At 49.5% G+C, this 22,350-nt stretch overlaps 1 protein-coding gene across 1 annotated transcript in view; it reads left to right on the top strand.

Moving 5' to 3' along the window:
* Nucleotides 1-22,350, top strand: part of pik3c2b (phosphatidylinositol-4-phosphate 3-kinase catalytic subunit type 2 beta) — a 133,567-nt gene that overhangs the window by 56,228 nt on the left and 54,989 nt on the right. Inside the window, exons 12-14 of the mRNA XM_033042853.1 lie at nt 793-915; nt 3,654-3,821; nt 7,842-7,953. Of these exons, the coding sequence (XP_032898744.1) occupies nt 793-915; nt 3,654-3,821; nt 7,842-7,953 (403 nt within the window). The remainder of the gene's footprint in view (nt 1-792; nt 916-3,653; nt 3,822-7,841; nt 7,954-22,350) is intronic.

Genomic DNA, 22,350 nt, shown 5'->3' on the forward strand with positions numbered 1-22,350 from the left:
TTGGAGTGTGGGAGGAAACTGAGGATCTCGGTGAGAACCCACACGGTCACGGGGCGAACGTACAAACCCCGTACAGACAGCACCCGTGGTCGGGATCGAACTCGCATAAGTCTCCGGCGCTGCAAGCGCTGTAAGTCAGCAACTCTACCGCTGCGCCACCGTGCCGCCACTCTGTGCCAAATCCACACAGACCGCACCCGAGGTCAGGATCGAACCCAGGTGTCTGGCAGCGTGAGGCAGCAACTCTACCAGCTGCACCACTATGCCGCCCCTTAACGGGTGACAGAACAGAGGAAATTTCTTGCACAGAGATGCAAGTTGAGACCAAGGTTGAGAACATCCATTTTAGAAACAAAATCGTTGTTCCATATTGCTAAACTTGGATGCTTAATGAAATTTGGAACAGCACGGATTTTGAATTACTGTTTTTGTCAATGTGACTGATGGCACGGTGGCGCAGCGGTAGAGTTGCTGCCTCACAGCGCCAGAGACGCAGGTTCGATCCTGACTACGGGCGCTGTCTGTACGGAGTTTGTACGTTCTCCCCGTGACCTACGTGGGTTTTCTCCGGGTGCTCCGGTTAATCCCACACTCCAAAGACGTGCGGGTTTGTAGGTTAACACGGCTTTGTTGAAATTATAAATTGTCCCGGGTGTGTGTGGGATAGCGCTAGTGTACGGGGTGATCGCTGGTCGGCGCGGACTCGGGGGGCCAATGGGCCTGTTTCCACGCTGCATCTCTAAAGTCTAGACACTGAAAATAATTTAAATTCTACTCCTTCTCGTTTTGCAGTTATGAGGACTTTTATCTGTCGTGCGGCCTCACCCACGGGGGGAAGGAGCTCTGTGGTCAACTCCAGACGAAGAAAACTCACACCTACAAGAATCTCTTCCATCTCCTCATCTGGGATCAGAAGTGAGTAAATGAAACTTTCCCTCAAGTATATATTGACCCTCACTTGAATCATTCAGAGCACTTATGTTCCGTGTTCGGCACCATGTTAGAGGAAGGATGTTGGTTCTTCGTTTCCTGGTCCTCCAAAATATTCCAAATGGAATTTAAACTGGAGGTGGTGGAGGGAAGACTTAAGCCAGAAAGGGTTTTTGGGAAGAAAGAGCTACCTTCAATTTAGTTGCATCCGGTTGGGTAGCTATGGTAGGGTGAAGACTATTCCATGCTTTAATTGTGCGGGGGAAGAACGAATTGCTGTACACATCTGTCTTGGTAGCTGGAATCTCAAATTGGATCGAATGCCCTCGTCTGCTCCTAATGCTGCAGAGAAGATTTACGAGGATGTTGCCAGGACTCGAGGACCTGAGCTACAGGGAGAGGTTGGGCAGGCCACGTCTCTATTCCTGGGAGCGCAGGAGGATGAGGGGTGATCGTGTAGAGGTGTACAAAATGACGAGAGGAATAGATCGGGTAGACGCACAGAGACTCTTGCCCAGAGTAAAGGAATCAAGAACCAGAGAACATAGTTTTAAGGTGAAAGGGAAAAGAGCTGCGAGCTCTCTTATACCTGCATTAAGGAGGCAATTCAACACACCTGAGCAATTACATACACCGGTGAAGCCATTATGGTGCCCTGAAATGGGGGGACTATATATAAACACAGCTGTAATTTCTACATGGTGAAACCAAAATGTATAAAAATGGCCTTTATTAAAATCTGACAAAGTGCACTTAAACCATGCGATTTTTTTTCTATTACAAATCCCAAATTGTGGAGTACATAGGCAAATAAATAAATGATGGGTCTTTGTCCCAAACATTATGGAGGGCACTGTAGTAAGAACCTTAGGGGTAACCTTCTCAAATGAAGAGTGGTGGGTGTATGGAACTAGCTGCCGGAGGAGGTAGTTGAGAGAGGTGCCATTGCAACTTTTAAAAAACATTTTGGTGCATGGATAGGAGGGGTTTAGAGGGATTTGGGCCAAACACAGGCAGGCGAGACGAGTGCAGATGGCAAATGTTGGCAGGTGTGGACAAGTTGGGCAGAAGGGCCTGTTTCCCTGCTGCGAGACTCTACGACTACGATTAAGTCAGGCTGGAGTTGGATGGGAAAAATATATGAATGGATATCTGGAAACTCAAGCAAAAAAAAGAACCCCTGGTGGATAAATTCAGCGGGTCGAGCAGTATCTGTGAGGGAGAGGGGTAGATATTGTTGAGGCGTGACCCTGCATTGAACCGAAACATCGACAATTCATTTTCCCCTCTGATGCTGCTCGACGAGCTGAGTTCCTCCAGCACTTTGTCTTTTGCTTCAGATTCTGGCAGCTGCAGTCTCTTGGGTGGAAGTAAACTTGAGGTCACTTAGTTGCGGGCTAAATGGGAGATATTCTGAATTTGCCAAAATATTCATATCTATACGGATATAGCTCTGCCCAGGACAGGACAGCTCTGCGGAGAGTAGTGTGTTCGTCCGAACGCACTATGGGAACTACACTCGCCCCACCTGCAGGACCTACACACCAGGAGGTGCAGATCCAGAGCCAGTAACATTATGGGGGACCCCTTCCACCCCAGCAACGGACTGATCCAGCTGCTACGGTCAGGTCAACACCTCCGCTGTCATGCTGTGAAAACAGAGAGGATGAGACGGAGTTTCGTCCCACAGGCCATCAGGACCGTAAACTCTTATCTCACCAGGGACTAATTTACTGTTGTGTTGTCTTTAAAAAAAAAATATATTTTCTAACGTGTAAATACTGATTCTGTTCTGTAGTTTGTGCACAATCCGCAGGCATTGTCACTTTCATTTCACTGCACACCTTGTATGTGTATGTGACAAATAACGTCGATATTACTAATAGACATTTGGACGGGTACATGGTTTGGAGGAATGTGGGCCAAACGCAGGCAGGGACGTGTAGATTGGGTGTGTTGGTCAGCATGGGCAAGGTGGGCCGAAGGGCCTGTTTCCACGCTCTATGATTCCACCTTCCAATGAGCAGTTACCCAATCCGTATTTGATTTCACCATGAGATCAGCAGAAAAAATACCAATGTACAAGTGAATCACTGTTTCAGCTGTAGGGAGGTATGCAAGTCGTCACCACATAAAGGGCGCCGACATGGTTACAACTATCCCATGCCGGGTCCTCCTTTGCTCTTTCCCACCCCCCTCCCCCCACCCTTCAAGGCGGTCCTCCCGTCGCTCCAGGTCCACCTTTGTTCTTTTATCTCCTCCACCCAGGGCAGACCTCCCCGCCCCCCCCCCCCTCCCCCACCCAACGGATCTCCTTTGATTCCCGGTGGCGCAACCACAAACTCCGGCGTCCCAGGCTCCGGCCGCGGGCTGCGTCGTCCCTGGCTCTGTGGCACACGCTGGTCAACCTGAGGACCACCTTCAGCAACATACTGGTTCCACCAAGAACGCCACAGGAGATCCTTCTTCCCTGTGGCCATCAAACTGGACAACTCCTCCCACCTTTGTCGTGGGGTAGACGGAGACTGACTCCCCCCCCCCCCAGCTTCCCCAATCTTTGCACATCCCCCACACGTCACTTTAAATTCATCTTTCATGTACTGTGTGTTTTTACGGCTGTTGGCAGATCAACTTCCCTCGTGGGATAAATAAAGTTCTATGGTGTCGTAAGTGGCTGCTTGAACAGTGTGTTAATCGTATGTTCACCTCTCTCTCTCTCCCAGCATCCGCTTCCCCATCAATATCAACCAGCTCCCAAGGGAGACGCTCCTGACGTTGACCCTCTTCGCCTTTCCCGTTCCTCCTCCTGGGAGCTCGTCGGAAGCCAGCAAGCAGCGGCGGACACCCGACACCATGGGATGGGTGACCATGCCACTCTTCAACTTCAGGCAGTAAGCACCATTTTGAGTAAGAGCCAGGCTGCCAGAGAGGGATGAACGAGTCGCAAACCGGTGCTTCTTTGCATGAATGGAATTGTTTGCTTCCTACTTGCTTTGTCTCGGTGTCCATCTCCTTACTGCATTGCTTAGAATAAACCTTGTGTGCAGCGGTAGAGTTGCTGCCTTTAAGTGCCAGAGACCCATGTTCCATCTTGACCCAAGGGTGCTGTATATACAGAGTTTGTACATTCACAAGTTCGCAAGTTATAGGAGTAGAATTAGGCCCTTCGGCCCATCGAGACTTCTCCGCCATTCAATCATGGCTGATCTCTGCCTCCTAATCCCATTTTCCTGCCTTCTCCCCATAACCATTGACACCCGTTCTAATAAAAAATTTGTCTATCTCTGCCTTAAAAATATCCACTGACGTGGCCTCCACAGCCCTCTGTGGCAATGAGTTCCACAGATTCACCACCCTCTTTTTTTCACACAGTTGTGAGTCTGTGGAATTCTCTGTCTCAGAGGGCGGTGGAGGCCGGTTCTATGGACACTTTCAAGAGAGAGCTAGATAGGGCTCTCAAAGATAGCGGAATCAGGGGATTTGGGGAGAAGGCAGGAACGGGGTACTGATTGGGGATGATCAGCCATGATCACATTGAATGGCGGTGCTGGCTCGAAGGGCCGAATGGCCTACTCCTGCACCTATTGTCTATTGTCTGACTAACAAGTTTCCTCCTCACCTCCATTCTCCCTGTGACCACCCTGATGTTTTGAAGAGGTGACCAAGATGAATGGTGCGGGCAGTGCAGTCGAAGGGCCTGTTTCCGCGCTGTATCTCTGAACTAAACTTTTAAAAAGTTACGACTGACTTTGACTTGGAAACATCCAACTTTACACAAATTCTCCCATGATATTCGACGCATTTTTCAAACCAGTACAAGCTGTCGCTGGGTTACAAACATGTCCTGTTTCTACAGACGTTCTGAAGTAGTTTTTTGTCTGTAAGATGGAAAATGCATAAAATGTACTCGCTATGGCAACCATGCCTCCACAGTATTATAATGAATGGCACCAAAACCACGCGACTGATGAGCATCAACAACTGCTGGGGAGAGAGAGAGAGAGAGAGAGAGATTATTTCAAACAAGTAATATTTTAGTTAAAAGCTGATCCACTTGAAATGGTTAAATTTAGAAGAAGTGGCGCAGCGGTAGAGTCGCTTCCTCACAGCGCCAGATACCCGGGTTCCATCCTGACTACAGGTGCTGTCTGTACGGAGTTTGTACCTTCTCCCCGTGACCGGCGTGGGTTTTCTCCACTTTCGTCCCACGCTCCAAAGACGTACAGGTTTGTGAGTGAATTGGCTTGGTTAAACTTGTAAATGGCCGCTAGTGTGTGTGTGCAGGATAGCGTTAGTGTGCGGAAGGGGTCCCCGGGTGGCGTGGGCCCGAAGCAGGGCCTGTTTCAGGTTTCCGCGCTGAATCTCTAAACTAAGAATACCTGCAGAGAAATGCATTTGTTTTTGGGCAGGGATGCTGTTGTTCCTGGTTTGTGGACCCTGAAGAATGGGTCACTGTGGAGCCGTGTCGTGTGAAATAAGCATGCCAGTCACTCCCCCCCCCCCCCCCCCATCTCTCTCTCCCCCCTCCCCACCCCCTGGGCAAGACCAGGAGCATTCCTTGTTTGGATATTATACATGCAGACTGCATGTCAATGCACACTCCAAGGCGGGCAAGACAGCTGTGCTGCATAAAGCTCCAGTTGACTGGTCACAAGAGGTTTTCACAATAATATGGAGCTGAGTATTAGTAAAGGTACAAAAGAGATAAAGGGGCCCTGTTCCTTTGTAGTAATTTAGACATATCCCAAATTCAGCCAACTTTTTAAAATTCCAAAAAAGAAAACCATCGTTGAATTTTATTGGTGTGCAGTTACAGCAGTCATAATGTTTTTGACCTTTTGCACCCCATATCAAGTATAGATAACAAAAAACCAGAAGCAGTACAAAGTTCTGTGTTTTATTTTTCTGCAAGCAATACTCCTCATCCCGTTTGAGTAAGGTTGAACTGTAGGTTGTTGTTTATTTTCTCTCCCCCCTGCAATGTATCCGTTGCAGTTCTTTATCTGCATGGGTTATTGGCATTGCTGACGAGCCCAGCATTCACTGCCTGTTCCTTTTTTACCGTGACCCGGGTAGTAGCAGTCAAATACCGGACAAGAGCGGTGCCGTACGGGACAAACCAATTTAGCCCAATATACGGAAGGTCCCGGCTAATACGGGACAGTTGGCAACCCTATGAAGAAGGGTCTGATTAAGGCTCCTGGCCCAAAATGTCGCCTATCCATGTTCTCCTGAGATGCTGCCTGACCCGCTGAGCTACTCCAGCACTCTGTGTCTGCTGCTTGCTCTGATGGTCGTTGACTTGAAATATTAACTCGTGTTATCTCTTCCCAGATCGTGCCTGACGTGCTGTCTATTTCCCAGAAATGTGCAGGTTTAAAATGGAGCCGTCTGGTTATTGATCCCTTTGTGATTGGAAGCGATAGTATTATCATATTTAATAGGTTTTGAAAATAAAGTGAGGAGTTTATCCGAATAGACAAAAATGCTGGAGGAACTCAGCTGGTGAGGCAGCATCTATGGAGCGAAGGAATAGGCGACGTTTCTGGTCGAGAGTCTGCAGTCCGAAGAAGGGTCTCGACCCGAAACGTCGCCTATTTCCTTCGCTCCATAGATGTTGCCTCACCCGCTGAGTTTCTCCAGCATTTCTGTCTATCTTCGATTTTCCAGCATCTGCAGCTCCTTCTTAAACAGTTTATCTGAGTAAACCTTTTCTTCTGGTTGAGGGGGGTTGAGTTCAACAATTTCAAATCTTGGTGTGAGCGGGAAGATTTGTGCTGCAGAGGGTTGTTGATAGGCTGTCTGGTCTCGGGGAAATTATTGAGACACGTTATTGCTTTACGCTGCAGCTAGTAAATCTACCGCTGGGTCCTGTCTGTGTGGAGTTTGCATGTTCTCCCTTCAAGTTCTCCCTTCAAGTAACCCACCCGTGGGTTACCTCCGGAGTGCTCCGATTTCCTCCCACATCCCAAAGACGTGCAGATCTGTAAGGGTCTGACCCACTTGGTGATTTTTTCGGCGATTGCCGGCTTCATTGACTGACGTATCAGGGTCGCCGAAAGATTTTGAACACTTCAAAATCCAGCGGCGATAAAAAAAATGTTGCGACACTTGAGGAAACGCCGCGCATCAATACGTCGTCACGCCACAACTTTTTCAGTGACCTGTTAACGTCAGTGATTGATGCCGGCAGTTGGTGATAAAAATCGGCAAGTGGGACAGCCCCTATAGATTAATTGGCTTCTGCAAATTGCCCCCAGTGTGAAGGGAGTGGATGAGAAAGTGGGATAACATAGAACTGGTGTAAACGGATGGATGATCGATGGTCAGTGAGGTTCAGTGGTACCAAGGGGCCTGTGTCCATGCTACATCTGTCAATGCAATCAATCTTTCGAGGTATAATTGACGTCAAAAAATAACCAAAGCAATGCGACAGCAGGCAATTATTCTTCTAAAGTAGCAACACAAATGCAATGTGTAGAAATAGGGTGATGTAGCGGTGGGGCTGCTGCCTTACAGTGCCAGAGCCCCGGGTTCCATCCTGACTATGGGTGCTGTCTGTATGGAGTTTGCACGTTCTCCCCGTGACTGCGTGGGTTTTCTCCGGGTGCTCTGGTCTCCCACATTCCGAAGACATCCAGGTTTGTAGGTCAATTGGCTTCAGTAAAAATCATAACTTGTCCCTGGTGTGTGTGTGTGATAGTGCTGATGTACGGGGTGATCGCTGGTTGACGCGGACACGGTGGGCCGAAGGGCCAGTAGTTTCCGTGCTGTGTCTCTGAAGTCTAAAGCAGTGGCGGCACTTTGGAGCGGTTTTAGTGTGTTTCGAAGTGGCGTGTGACGTCCTGAAATTGTCAAGCGTATGGTGTTGACACGTAATTAAGTTGTGTTTTTCTTTCCTTGTTCTCCAGTGTGCTGGCATGTGGCAGAAAGCTGCTTGGACTGTGGCCATCGTGCCATCGAACCAGTCTCACCACTCCGACCGACTGCAATTTCATTCAACCAGACAGTGTCATCATTCAGGTAGGTTGCACAACACCAACGTCAGACCAGTCACCGCGTCACCAGCGTTTGTCAGCACTTTGCTTCACTCTATCTAAAACAAAATCCTTCACGGTTCAACGTGATTTTTATCATTGCCCTTTAGTCCAAACCAGGTGCTTTCGTTCAGTTTATTATTGTCGTCGTGTGTGCCGCGGGGACAGTGAACAGCCTTTTTGTTGCGTGCTGACCAGTCAGCGAAAAGACCACAACATGATTACAATCAAGCCGTCCACAGTGTACAAATATAAGTTAAAGAGAAATACTTTAATACAAGATGACGTTCAATTAATGATTCAAAGGTCTCCAATGAGATAGATGGGTGGTCAGGACCACTCTCTAGTTGGCGAGAGCAGGGCTGGCAACGCATGGGCACGTTGGGCAGTTGCCCGGGGCCCCACGAGCATAGGGGCCCCCATGCTAATCTATGTTACAAGTTGCATAATACAAGATTGTTAAGGGCTTGGACACACTGGAGGCAGAAAACATGTTCCCGATGTTGGTGGAGTCCAGAACCAGGGGCCACAGTTTAAGAATAAGGAGTAAGCCATTTAGAACGGAGATGAGGAAACACTTTTTCCTCACAGAGAATGGTGAGTGTGGAATTATCTGCCTCAGAGGGCGGTGGAGGCCGGTTCTCTGGATGCTTTCAAGAGAGAGCTAGATAGGGCTCTTAAAAATAGCGCTGGGGATATGGGGAGAAGGCAGGAACGGGGTACTGATGGGGAATGATCAGCCATGATCACATTGAATGGCGATGCTGGCTCGAAGGGCCGAATGGCCTACTCCTGCACCTATTGTCTACTGTCTATTGTATTGTCGAACATGAAAAAGGAGAAGAACATCGCAAGTGCATGACGGCATATTTGACTCGGCATAAAGAAACTGGGAGTGTAGGCTACCCAGTGCACTGCTTTGCCCGAGGGCCTATAATGCTGTTAAGACAGCCCTGGGTGAGAGGACGGTTCATTTGTCCAATAACATCAGTCCCTGAATCTGGACTTTTTCAGAAATTATGCCCATTTGTTCCTTTTTGTTTTGAATCTTTGAGTTCATTTTGCTGCATTTACTGCATTCAGGAAGTGGTAACAATCACGATTCAAGCTCGAGATAGTCACCACAAACTGGTTGGACTTGTTACTGAGCAGAGCAGTCAGTGAATCTCAGAACAATGTGTAGGAAGGAACTGCAGATGCTGGTTTAAACCGAAGATAGACACAAAAAGCTGGAGTAACTCAGCGGGACAGGCAGCGTCTCTGGAGAGAAGGAATGGGTGACGTTTTAGGTCGAGACCCTTCTTCAGACTGGTATCGACCCACAACGTCACCCGAATTCCTTCTCTCCAGAGATGCTGCCTGTCCCGCTGAGTTGCTCCTGCGTTTTGTGTCTAAACTCAGTACAATGCACTTTGTGACTTTCTTGCTGAAGGAGATTTGTGTATAATGTATGCTTTTGTGCTGTGCCCAAGTCGATGTGCCTCTGAGCAGGTTACGTAATCAATTCACCTTCTGCTGCCTCCGGTGGATCAGTCAGGAGAGTTTGTACGTGCAAGATAACAGTGAAGCCAAGAGACCAGCTAGTCACCAGGTGGATAGACACAAAATGCTGGGGTAACTCAGCCGGGACAGGCAGCATCTCTGGAGAGAAGGACTGGGTGACTTTTCAGGGGTTGAGACCCTTTTTCAGACTGAGCGTCAGGGGAGAGGGAGACACAAATGTCTGGTGCCTTTCCCCACAGTGGAACATTTTGATTCTGTTGTGGGGGGACGTTCATGTTGAATTCTATAATGTCATTTTTCTTTTTCAATTTATTCTATGAATGCACAGAACTTTAATTATTTCTTCTATGTAAAGCACTTTGGTTTCAACGCGAGTTGACTTAAACGTGCTATATAATTTAAATTTACTTACTTACTTACAGAGGTAAGAAAGGGTAAGGTGTGAAAACAATACATCAAAAGGGAGTGTAGCTCATTGTTAGAGGTGAAGGTGACAACAAGGCAAGCAGAGATACATTTTAAACAGAGGGCAGTCAGACTGGTCGGAAAGCCAGGAAGGGGACAGGATGAACCTACCTGATCTCCCAGTTGATAAACACTTTAACTCCCCAATCCCACACTGACCTTTCTGTCCTGGGCCGTCTCCTCTGTCAGAGTCAGGCCAAGCGCAAATTGGAGGATCAGCGAAACTGGGAACGCGCACGTAGACATGTCGGGCAGTGTAGCCGGGGATGGAGCTGAGAGTGGGCCCGTCGGAGGGTGATCCGGGGTAACGCCTCCAGCGCCTTTAATGTCGGCTGCAGGAGGCGTCCCTGGGTAACAAAGACGGCCGGGCGAGGAGAGGAGAGGAACATCGGTTCGTGGGAAACTGCTCCAATACATCGAGCGCGCGGGTTCCGACCAGACTTTGAGGTTTGAATAATGGCGCAAAAATTGGCGGCGCCCGCGTGTGTTACATATGAAAAAATGGTTGCACTGAGCAGCTGCGTAGGTGACAAATAAACCACCGTTGAACTATTGATAGTAAGTACCCCTTGCACAACTAGTCAGGGTGGCGTAGCGGTAGAGTTGCTGCCTTACAGCGAATACAGCGCCGGAGACCCGGGTTCGATCCCAATTACAGGTTCTCCCGTGACCTGTGTGGGTTCTTTCCGAGATCTTCGGTTTCCTCCCACGTTCCAAAGACGTACAAGTTTGTAGGTTAATTGGCTTGGTATAAATGTAAAAATGATCCCTAGTGTGTGTAGGATAGTGTTAGTGTACGGGGATCGCTGGTCGGTGCAGACCCGGTGGGCCGAAGGGCCTGTTTCCGCGCTGTATCTCTAAACTAAACTAAACTTCTCAGGTGCCTTTGCCAGCACCCCCTCCCTCCACCCCATTCCCAATCCTGCTGAAGGCTTTAGTGTCCATGAAGGGACGGCACAGTAGCATAGTAGTAGAGTTGCTGCCTCACGGCGCCAGGGACCTGGGTTCGATCCTGACTACGGGTGCTGCCTGTACGGAGTTTGTACCTTTTCCCCGTGACTGTGTGGGTTTTCTCCGGGTGCCCCAGTTTCCTCCCGCACTCCAAAGACGTACAGGTTTGTAGGTTAATTGGCTTGAATTGTTAATAGGTTAATTGGTAAAATTTGTAGATTATCCCTTGTGCGTAGGATAGTGCTAGTGTAGGGGGGCGATCGCTGGTCGGCGCGGGCCGAAGGGCCTGTTTCCACGCAGTATCTCTAAAGTCAAAAGTCAGCATCTGCTGACTTATCTATTTTGTGTTTTAAATGCTGAAGTGGGGCTTGAAACCGCAGTCTTCTGAGTCAGAGAAAATTTCTATCTCAAAGCCACGCAGGCACATGCTTTGGCTTCCCAGCAGAAAGGCCCCACCGTCAATTATACAGAACCTACTCGTACTGTACGAGAGGTCAAACGTTCAGCCAGGGTGGTTTGGGAGTTATACTCTGTAGAAATGGTCTTGAACTAGAAGCTGAGTGGGGAAGAAGTAAATATAACAAATTTCAGAAAGGACATTATTACTTCCATATTCTAATATCTACAGTATGCCCGTTATAATTACAGTGTTATTCTCGACTTTTGCTCATAAGAAATTTTTACGACAAATTTTTCTGGCGTCTTAAAAAAAAAAAGCTTTTATTATGACTTTAATTCCCTGGAAAGTTAAGCGTGCACTGAAGCTGGTGAATGGACTGACAGAAATGATATGTCACCTGCATTCAGTGTGAAGGGAAAGAAGCGTGTTCCACCAAAGGTAGACACAAAATGCTGGGGTAACTCAGCGGGTGAGGCAGCATCTCAGGAGAGAAGGCATCTGGCAGCTTGTTCCACACACACCCACCACCCTCTGTGAGCGGTTTCCCCCCACACTCCAAAGGCACGAAGGTTTGTCGGTTATTCGGCTTCTGTTATTTGCCCCTAGTGTGTACAAGATAAAACTTGTGTATGGGTGATCACTGGTCGGTGTGGACTTGATGGACCGAAGAGCCTGTATCTCTAAACTAAACTAAGCCACTCGAAAGAAGGGTCTCGACCCGAAACGTCGCCCATTCCTTCGCTCCTGAGATGCTGCCTCACCCGCTGAGTTTCTCCAGCATTTTGTGTCTACCTTCGATTTAAGACCAGCATCTGCAGTTCTTTCTCACACATACTCCACCATAGATGTATTTGTCCAACAGTGGCCCCAAAACCAAACAATGACCATTTTATTAAAGATAGGATCCTCCGCAGTGAAGCAGAACAATCCCTGTCTTTGTGATTAATTCAACCTCTGGCAGCAGTGAAGCTTTGGAAATATTTCTGGCTTCTCATTGAAGATACTGAAATCCTGTGGGCGTTTTTTTTTTTTTTTTTTGCAAACAGCTGTTTTCTGCTTTGGATGAAAGTCAGATTCAAGTGAAAGTGTTAACCACATAATGATCCAATGTTTAAACAAAATAAAAAACAAATTGGTTCTATCAGTTAGTTTAGTTTATCGTCCGTACATGTACAGTGAAAAGCTTTTGTTGCGTACCAACCAGTCAGCGGAAAGACAATATATGATTACGATCAAGCCCGTCCACAGTGTACAGATACAAGATAATGGGAATATCATGAATAACGTTTAGTGCAAGATGAAGTCTTGTAAAGTCTGATCAAAGATAGTCCAAGGGTTTCCAATGAGGTAGATAGTAGCTCAGGACTGCTCTCTAGTTGTTGGTAGGATGGTTCAGTTGAATGAATGAATGAATACATTTATTATAGACTGGATAGACTCGGTTTGTACTTGCTAGAATTTAGAAGATTGAGGGGGGATCTTATAGAAACTTACATAATTCTTGGACAGGCTAGATGCAGGAAGATTGTTCCCGATGTTGGGAAAGTCCAGAACAAGGGGTCACAGTTTAAGGATAAGGGGGAAATCTTTTAGGACCGAGATGAGGAAAACATTTTTCACACAGAGAGTGGTGAATCTCTGGAATTCTCTGCCACAGAAGGTAGTTAAGGCCAGTTCATTGGCTATGTTTAAGAGGGAGTTAGATGTGGCCCTTGTGGCTAAAGGGATCAGGGGGTATGGAGAGAAGGCAGGTACAGGATACTGAGTTGGATGATCAGCCATGATCATATTGAATGGCGGTGCTGGCTCGAAGGGCGAATGGCCTACTCCTGCACCTATTTTCTATGTTTCTATTGGCCAAGTGTGTTCACATACAAGGATTTTGCCTTGGTGCTCCGCTCGCAAGTAACAACACGACATACATTAAGAATAAAACATTATAGTTTAAACATGTGAATGAAATAAAATACCAGAGTTAAAGGAGGCTACAGATTTTTGGTTATTGAGTAGAGCTACTACTCGTGGATAAAAACAGTTTTTATGTCTGGCTGTGGCGGCTTTGACAGACCGGAGTCGCCTTCCAGAGGGAAGTGATTCAAAGAGTTTGTGGCCAGGGTGAGAGGGGTCAGTGGTGATCTTACCCGCTCACTTCCTGGCCCTTGCAGTGTACAGTTCGTCAATGGAGGGATGGTTGCAGCCAATAACCTTCTCTAGCTGATCGGACGATTCGCTGCAGCCTCCGGATTTTTAACCTGACTTCGGACACGTCTGCTAGACAAGCCTGAGAGTAATTCTCCTATTTCCTTTCTATTAGGCAAGCTTTTAACCTTTGTCCACCACTTCATTCTCCTCAGTTCAGGACAGGGTTGTAACTCTTTATGTTCTGGGAGTGTAAACTGACTGCACCGTGGCAGCAAAGGAGGACCTGGCATTGGGGGAATGCCGTGAGGGAGGAGTGGGGAGGCAGTTGGGGGGATGGGGCGGACTGCTGTGAGGGGGAGGGGAGGCAGGGGGTGGGGGAGAACAAAGGATGACCTGGCATGGGATACTTTGTATCATCGTTGACGCCCTTTATGTGGTGACTCTTTGCATACCTTGGGTACGCAAATCAAAGAATTTCACTTGTCACATGTTACAATAAAGTATTCATTCATTCAATCAATCATTCAGTGTCAGGGGAGGTAGAGCCACTGCCTCACAGCATCAGAAACCCAGGTTCGATCCTGACCACAGATGCTGCCTGTGCGGCGTTTGCATGTTCTCCCTGTGTCCGCGTGGTTTTCCTCCGGGTGACCTGGTTTCCGCCCACATCTCAAACACTTGCGAGTTTGTAGGTTAATTGGCCTCTGCAAAAAAGAAAATTATGTCTTGCGTGTAGGGTTTGGATGAGAAAGTAGGATGACATGGAACGTGGCGGCGCGGCTCTGGCTGCAGCGGCTCTCCGGCAGTCCTGTTTGTTTTGTGTTTTTTGGTTGTTTATTTTCGTTTTGGTTAGTCTAGTTTTTGGTTTTTAGTTTGTGTTTTGGGGGGGGGGGGGGTTGAAACGGGGCTTGCTGTCTCTCCCTGCGGGGGAATGCGACTTTTATGTCGTATTCCCCTTCTCTGCCTCCGTCTGCGCTGAGGCCTAATGGCGGAGCTGGCGACCTCGAGGCTCAGGAGGCAGAGCCCGCCGGGACTCGCACTGAGCTCGCTCCCGTGAGGACGGCCCGGCTCGGGGCTGGAACAGGGCTTTCGTGAGGGGCTGTGACGGCGGCCACGAGGAAGGCCGGTGCTCCGTCGGAGTAGCCGAGCTCGGGGAGGTACGGCGTTCCCACGCGAGGACGGAGCGAGCGCGTGCCCGGTCGGGGCGGCCCAGACTGAGGAAGGAGCGGTGCCCGTCTGGGGCGGGCCCGCCTGAGGGGGGGGAGCGGCGCCCGGTCGGGGCGGCCCAGCCTGAGGAAGGAGCGGTGCCCGGTCGGGGCGGCCCAGCCTGAGGGAGGAGCGGTGCCAAGTCGGGGCGGCCTGGCGCGAGGGAGGAGCGGCGGCCTGGCGCGAGGCTGAGACGGCGGCAGCACTCACGTGAGGGCGATCCGGCTCGGGGCTGGAACGATGCTCCGGGGGCTGGGACGGCAGTTCTGGTGGCGGTGGCCTGAGACCGGGGGTTCGGCCGCGGGCCAGCGGCTGCGTCAGCAGGTCTGGTGAGCGGCAGCTTCGACCACCCCGGGCCGCGGTGTTTGAGCCGCGAGGACAGGTTTTAACATCGCCCGGGGGGTATCGCCTCAGCGCAGAAGGAGAAGAGGAGGGAAGAGACTGCAGCCCTAAGACTTTTGCCTCCATCACAGTGAGGAGATGTTGGGTGGACTCACTGTGGTGGATGTTAATATGTGTTTATTGTTGTTTTTTATTGTATTGTATTATATTGTATGTATGACTGCTTCAATTTCGTTCAGACTTCGGTCTGGATGACAATAAAAGGCTATTCTATTCTATTCTATTCTATTCTATTCTAACATGGGTGATTGATTGTTGGCATGGACTCGATGGGCCAAAGGGCCTGCTCCCATGTTATAGGATTCTATGACACTTGGTTCTTTGGAATTTGAAATACAGCTGCCTGGATTAGTAAGTGTTTAGTGTCTCTTCTGGAGAGATTCTCTTTGTTGCTTCTTCCTATCATGCAACATCCTGACAAAAACATTGTCTTCCATTTATACAGCATCTTTAACATGGCAGAAATTGTAGAGTCATGGAGTCATACAGCGTGGAAACAGGCCCCTCAGTCCAACTTGCCCACGCGGACCAACATGTCCCGTCTACACTAGTCCCACCTGCCTGCGTTTGGCCCATATCCCTCTAACTGTTTCTTAAATGTTGGGATAGTCCAAGCCTCAACTACCTCCTCTGGCAGCTCGTTCCGTACACCCACCGCCCTTTGGTGAGAAAATGTTACCCCTCAGATCCCTATTAAATATTTTCCCATTCACCTTAAACCTATGTCCTCCGGTTCCTGATTCCCCTACTCTGGGCATGAGACTCTGTGTGACCACCTGATCTATTCCCCTCATGATTTTATACACCTCTATAAGATCACCCCTCATCCTCCTACACTACAAGGAATAGATACCAGCCTACTCAAACTCTACCTATAGCTCAGACACTCGAGTCCTGGCAACATCCTTGTAAATCGTCTCTGTTCCCCCTTTCCAACTTGACAGCATATTTCCTGCAACATGGTGCCCAGAACTGAACACGATACTCTAAATGCGGCCTCGCCAACATTCAATTCAATTCAATTCAACTTTATTGTCATTGCACAAATACTAAGTATGGGTACAACGAAATGCAGTTTTGCGTCAGTCCGTAGTAGTAGTGCATATAGAAATTAAAAAAAAAAAAGAAGATACAGAATAATCAAAAATACAGAATAATTAAACAATGGGGACGGAGGGACCGGAGGAATCTATCGGCGGGACTCCGAGTTCAGCAATGTGATGGTATAATTGTAGAAGCTGTTCCTCATCCTACTGGTACGAGACCTGAGGCTCCTGTACCGCCTCCCTGATGGGAGGAGGGCAAACAGTCCATGGTTGGGGTGGGAGGGGTCTTTAATGATCTTCCCAGCCCGTCTCAGACACCGCTTTCGGTGGAGGGCATCCATGGCAGGGAGCGGGGCACCGATGATGTGCTGCGCGGTTTTCACCACCCGTTGTAGTGCCTTCCTGTCCGCAACAGTGCAGCTGCTGTACCATACCGTGAAGCAGGTGGTCAGGATGCTCTCGATGGTACAGCGGTAGAAGTTGGTCAGGATCTGGGGGGACAGGTGGGCTTTCTTGAGCCTCCTCAGGAAGTAAAGGCGCTGCTGTGCCTTTTTGATCAGCTTGGAGGTGTTGAGGGACCAGGACAAATCCTCCGAGATGTGTACCCCGAGGAATTTGTAGCTGGAGACGCTCTCCACCTCAGTCCCGTTTATATGGATGGGGGTATGACTGCCTCCTCTGACCTTCCTGAAGTCGACAATAATTTCCTTCGTCTTCTTGGAGTTGAGGACGAGGTTATTATTGGCACACCAGGTTGTCAGGTGCTGGACCTCCTCTCTGTAGGCTGACTCATCGTTGTCACTGATCAGTCCTACCACCGTGGTGTCGTCAGCAAACTTAATGATGGCGTTGGATCCGTACTTAGGGATGCAGTCGTGGGTGAAGAGGGAGTAGAGGAGAGGGCTGAGCACACAGCCCTGTGGCACGCCGGTGTTCAGTGTTATATCGGTGGGCGGCGCGACTTTCGTCAGCAGCGGCCTCTGCAGTCCGTCTGCGTTTTTTATTGTTTTATGTCTTATGTTTTTATGTAGTTTTTGTTATTTTTGTTGGGGTATGTGTGGGGGGGGTGGGGGTAACTTTTAAATCTCTCCCTGCACAGGAGACCTGACCTTTTCTTTGTCGGGTCTCCGTTGTCGTTGGGGCTGCAACGAGGAGCGGCCTCCAACAGGAAGACCGGGGGCTGTGGTGCCGACTACTCACCTCACCGTCGCGGAGCTGGCCGAGTCCAGAGCGGGTGGAGCTGTGGTGGACGCTGCTGCGGCCCGACCCCCGGAGTTTCGGAGGCTGCAACTGCGGGTTTGGCGGGCGGCACCGGGAGCCCGTGGGTCCCTGGAGGGAGACCGCTTTTCAGGGCTTCCGCAACGGCGACTTCTCCCGCCCGAGTTGCGGGGTTGAAGAGCACCTGAGCGGGGCCTTACAGCACCGCCCCGCGCGGCTTGGAATGGCTGCGGGACTGCGAGCGCGCGCCGGGGGCTCTAACATCAAGACCCGGTGTGCGGCCTTGCATCACCCGGCGTGGCTTTAATGACCGCGGGACAACTCGCCATCGCCCGCCGGGGGCTTTGACTTTGACTTTGACTCTGACATCGGGGGGGGAGAGTGCAGTGGAGAGATAAGTTTTTTTGGCCTTCCATTACAGCAATGTGATGGATGTTTATGTAAATTATGTTGTGTCTTGGGTCTATTTGTTTGTAATGTATGGCTGCAGAAACGACATTTCGTTTGGACCTCGAGGGGTCCAAATGACAATAAATTGAATTGTATTGTATTGTTGTATTGTATTATAGTGGAGGAGGTGAGGTTGTTGACCCTGACAGACTGTGGTCTGTTGGTGAGGAAATCCAGTGTCCAGTTGCAGAGGGAGGTGGAGATGCCAAGTCCGCTGAGTTTGGTGATCAAGCTGGCGGGGATGACAGTGTTAAAGGCAGAGCTGAAATCAATGAACAGCATCCTGATGTAGGAGTTGTTGTTGTCCAGGTGGGTCAGGGCAGAGTGTAGAGCCGCCGATATGGCGTCTTCTGTAGACCTGTTGGCCCGGTAGGCAAACTGATGGGGGTCCAGTGTGGGGGGGAGGCTGGCTTTGAGGTGAGCCAAGATCAGCCGCTCAAAGCACTTAGCAATGACAGGGGTGAGTGCCACTGGGCGGAAATCGTTGAGACTCCCTGTGGCTGACTGTTTGGGCACTGGCACGATGGTTGATGTCTTGAGGCAAGTGGGGACAACACCCTGGGCCAGTGAGAGATTGAAAATGTCGGTGAAGACTGGGGATAGTTGTCCAGCACATGCCCTAAGAACCCGGCCAGGGATGCCATCGGGGCCGGCAGCTTTGCGCTCATTCACCTTGCTCAGTGCATCTTGTACAGCAGAGGTGGAGAGACTGAGGGGTTGTTCATTCGGGGGTGGAGCAACTTTGATGGCTGGGGTTTTGTTGTCCCGGTCAAAGCGAGCATAGAAATGGTTTAGCTTGTCAGGAAGGGTGGCGTTGTCTGGGGGAGGGGTGCTAACGTTATGGTAATCGGCAAGGGATTTGATTCCTTGCCACATGCGCCTGGGGTCAGAGTTGTTTTGGAAGTGCTCCTCAATCCGCCGTTTGTGATTGAGTTTGGCATTCCTAATTCCCATTTTCAGATTGGCCCTGGATGAGCTGTATCCCTCAGCGTCGCCAGATCTGAAAGCGGCATCGCGAGCCTTCAGTAGGAGTCTGACCTCCCTGCTCATCCACAGCTTCTGGTTAGGGAAGGTCTTTATCTCTTTGTGGGTAGTGACATTATCGGTGCAGAATTTTATATAGTCCATAACTGTTGAGGTGTATGAGTTGATGTCCACTTGTGAATTGAAGGTGGACTGAGTAGCAAACAGACTCCAGTCTGTCTGCTGAAACTGCTGCTGTAAAACAGAGACAGCCCCCTCAGGCCAAACCTTCACTGTCCTCATGGTAGGTTTCACACGTCTGATCAGAGGTGTGTATTTGGGGAGCAGGAACAGAGAGAGGTGGTCAGACTGACCAAGGTGGGGGAGGGGGAGGGCTTTGTAGGCTTCAGTAATATTAGTATAAACTAAGTCCAGAATATTGTTTCCTCTGGTTGGGCAGGAAACATGCTGATGGAACCTGGGGAGTACAGTTTTAAGTGTTCAAAAGGGAACTGCAGATGCTGGAATATCGAAGGTACACAAAATTGCTGGGGAAACTCAGCGGGTGCAGCAGCATCTATGGAGCGAAGGAAATAGGCGACGTTTCGGGCCGAACCCCTTCTTCAGACTGATGGGGGGTGGGGGGGAGAAAGAAGGAAAAGGGGAGGAGGGGGAGGAGCCCGAGGGCGGGCGGATGGGAGGAGACAGCTAGAGGGTTAAGGAAGGGGAGGAGACAGCAAGGGCTAGCAAAACTGGGAGAATTCAATGTTAATGCCATAAGGAAGCAAGGTCCCCAGACGGAATATGAGGTGCTGTTCCTCCAATTTCCGCTGTTGCTCACTCTGGCAATGGAGGAGACCCAGGACAGAGAGGTCGGATTGGGAATGGGAGGGGGAGTTGAAGTGCTGAGCCACCGGGAGTTCAGGTAGGTTTTTGCGGACTGAGCTGAGGTGTTCGGCGAAACGATCGCCCAACCTACGCTTGGTCTCCCCGATGTAAATCAGCTGACATCTAGAGCAGCGGATGCAGTAGATGAGGTTGGAAGAGATACAGGTGAACCTTTGTCGCACCTGGAACGACTGCTTGGGTCCTTGAATGGAGTCGAGGGGGGAGGTGAAGGGACAGGTGTTGCATTTCTTGCGGTTGCAACGGAAAGTGCCCGGGGAGGGGGTGATGCGGGAGGGAAGGGAAGAATTGACGAGGGAGTTGCGGAGGGAGCGGTCTTTGCGGAAGGCAGACATGGGGGGAGATGGGAAGATGTGGCGAGTGGTGGGGTCACGTTGGAGGTGGCGGAAATGGCGGAGGATTATGTGTTGTATTTGGCGGCTAGTGGGGTGAAAGGTGAGGACCAGAGGGACTCTGCCCTTGTTGCGAGTGCGGGGATGGGGAGAGAGAGCAGTGTTACGGGGTATGGATGAGACCCTGGTGTGAGCCTCATCTATGGTGGCGGAGGGGAATCCCCGTTCCCTGAAGAACGAGGACATTTCCGATGCCCTGGTGTGGAATGTTTCATCCTGGGAACAGATGCGGCGTAGGCGGAGGAATTGGGAGTAGGGGATGGAGTCTTTACAGGGGGCAGGGTGGGAAGACGTGTAGTCCAGATAGCCATGTGAGTCAGTGGGTTTGTAATGTATGTCAGTCAGGAGTCTGTCCCCTGCGATGGAGACGGTGAGGTCAAGGAATGGTAGGGAAGTGTCGGAAATCGTCCAGGTGTATTGGAGTGCCGGATGGAAGTTGGTGGTGAAGTGGATGAAGTCAGTGAGTTGTGTGTAGGTGCAGGAGGTGGCCCCAAAGCAGTCGTCAATGTAACGGAGGTAGAGGTCGGGGATGGGGCCCTGGTATGTCTCGAGTACAGTTTTAAGGTCGGAGTGGTTGAAATCACCCGCAACAATAAATGCCCCCTCTGGGTGAGCAGATAGATGTTTGCTGATAGCAAACATCTTGTATAACTATCCCATGGTCCATCGGAATAAGCTTTGGCAATCAAAAACTAACACCAAGAGATATTGGGGCAAGTGACTAAAAGCTTAATCAAAGGTGCATTAAGAGTTGGATCTTGTAGAAGTGGTTTTACAAATGAATTTTAATCTTAACGGTTGAAGGCATAGACAGAGGCAATAAAGCGATCAAATGCATTCATACTCAAGAGGACAATTGGAGGACCTCCAATAACTTTTCGTTTAGAGATACAGCGCAGAAACAGGCTCTTCGGCCCACTGAGTCTGCACCTACCAGCGATCCCTGCACGCTAACACTATCCTACACACTCTAGGGACTATTTACATTTATGCCAAGCCAGTTAATCTACAAACCAGTACCTCTTTAGAGTGTGAGAGGAAACTGGAGATCTCGGAGAAAACCCACACAGGTCATGGGGAGAACGTACAAACTCCGTACTAACAGCACCCGTAGTCGGGATCGAACCCGTGGTATATACGCCACCGAGCCGCCCCACTATTGAAGATTAAACGGCTGGAGAAAATTGCAGAGATAAAGAGGTTAAATGCACGTAGGAGTAAGTGAACAGGAAGCTGGCGTAGGTTGATGAGCGTGACTGGTGGGCCAATGGGTTTTGAGAATTGTCAAGTTGACAAGCACTTTGGTTGAGCTCGTTGATGAAAAGTAATAGGAATACCTCTTTTTGGAAGTAACTGTTTGTCTTCATTGCCTTATCATATATCTAATCTAAAGCTACCATCAGATTATTTTTTTCACACATTCGAAATTATAGCAGAGGGGGAATTTGGTATTTAATGAAACAGCAGCAATTGACGGAAATATTAATTTGATGAGAATAAATAGATGTGTCCTGGAAATCTGAAATTTCCAAGAAATATTCTGGTCGGGTAGCATCTGTGGAGAGAATGAAATGTTTAAATACTGAATAGTCGGCGACACGGTGGCGCAGCGGCAGAGTTGCTGCCTTACCAGGGTTCGGTCCTGGTTACGGTTGCTGTCTGTACGGAGTTTGCACGTTCTCCTCGTAACTTGCGTGGGTTTTCTCCGAGATCTTCAGTTTCCTCCCACACTCCAAAGACGTAGAGGCTTGTAGGTTAATTGGCTGGTATAGTGTGCGTAGGGCAGTGTTAATGTGCGGGGATCGCTGGTCGGCGCGGACTCGGTGGGCCGAAGGTTCTGTTTCTGCACTGTATCTCTAAACTAAACTGAATTAAATCTGAAGAAGGGTTTCGGCCCGAAACGTCGCCTATTTCCTTCGCTCCATGGATGCTGCTGCACCCGCTGAGTTCCTCCAGCAATTTTGTGTACCTTTGAATTAAATACTATATGCAATTGAACAGTGGATATTTTTTACATGGGAACATAGGAAGAACGCTCATTTATAAAGCACTTCTCACAACCGTGGAGCAGTTGGTCAGTCACTGCCGCTCACAGACAGGGACCCAGGTTCAATCCTGACCTCTGGAGCTGATTGGGTGCAGTTTGCATGTTTCCCTGTGACCTCGCGGCTTTTCTCTGGGTGCTCTGATTGTTATCCCCTCCCTGACTTTGCAAAGGAGCAGACGAGCTTTACCAGAATAGTGCTTGGATTAGAGGGTATGTTGACTATAGGGAAAGGTTGGATTGTTTTTCTCTGGACCATTGGAGGTTAAGGGGAGACTTGATGGAAGTATATCAA

This window comes from Amblyraja radiata, chromosome 24 (genome assembly GCF_010909765.2).
Source record: "Amblyraja radiata isolate CabotCenter1 chromosome 24, sAmbRad1.1.pri, whole genome shotgun sequence".
NCBI lineage: Eukaryota > Metazoa > Chordata > Chondrichthyes > Rajiformes > Rajidae > Amblyraja > Amblyraja radiata.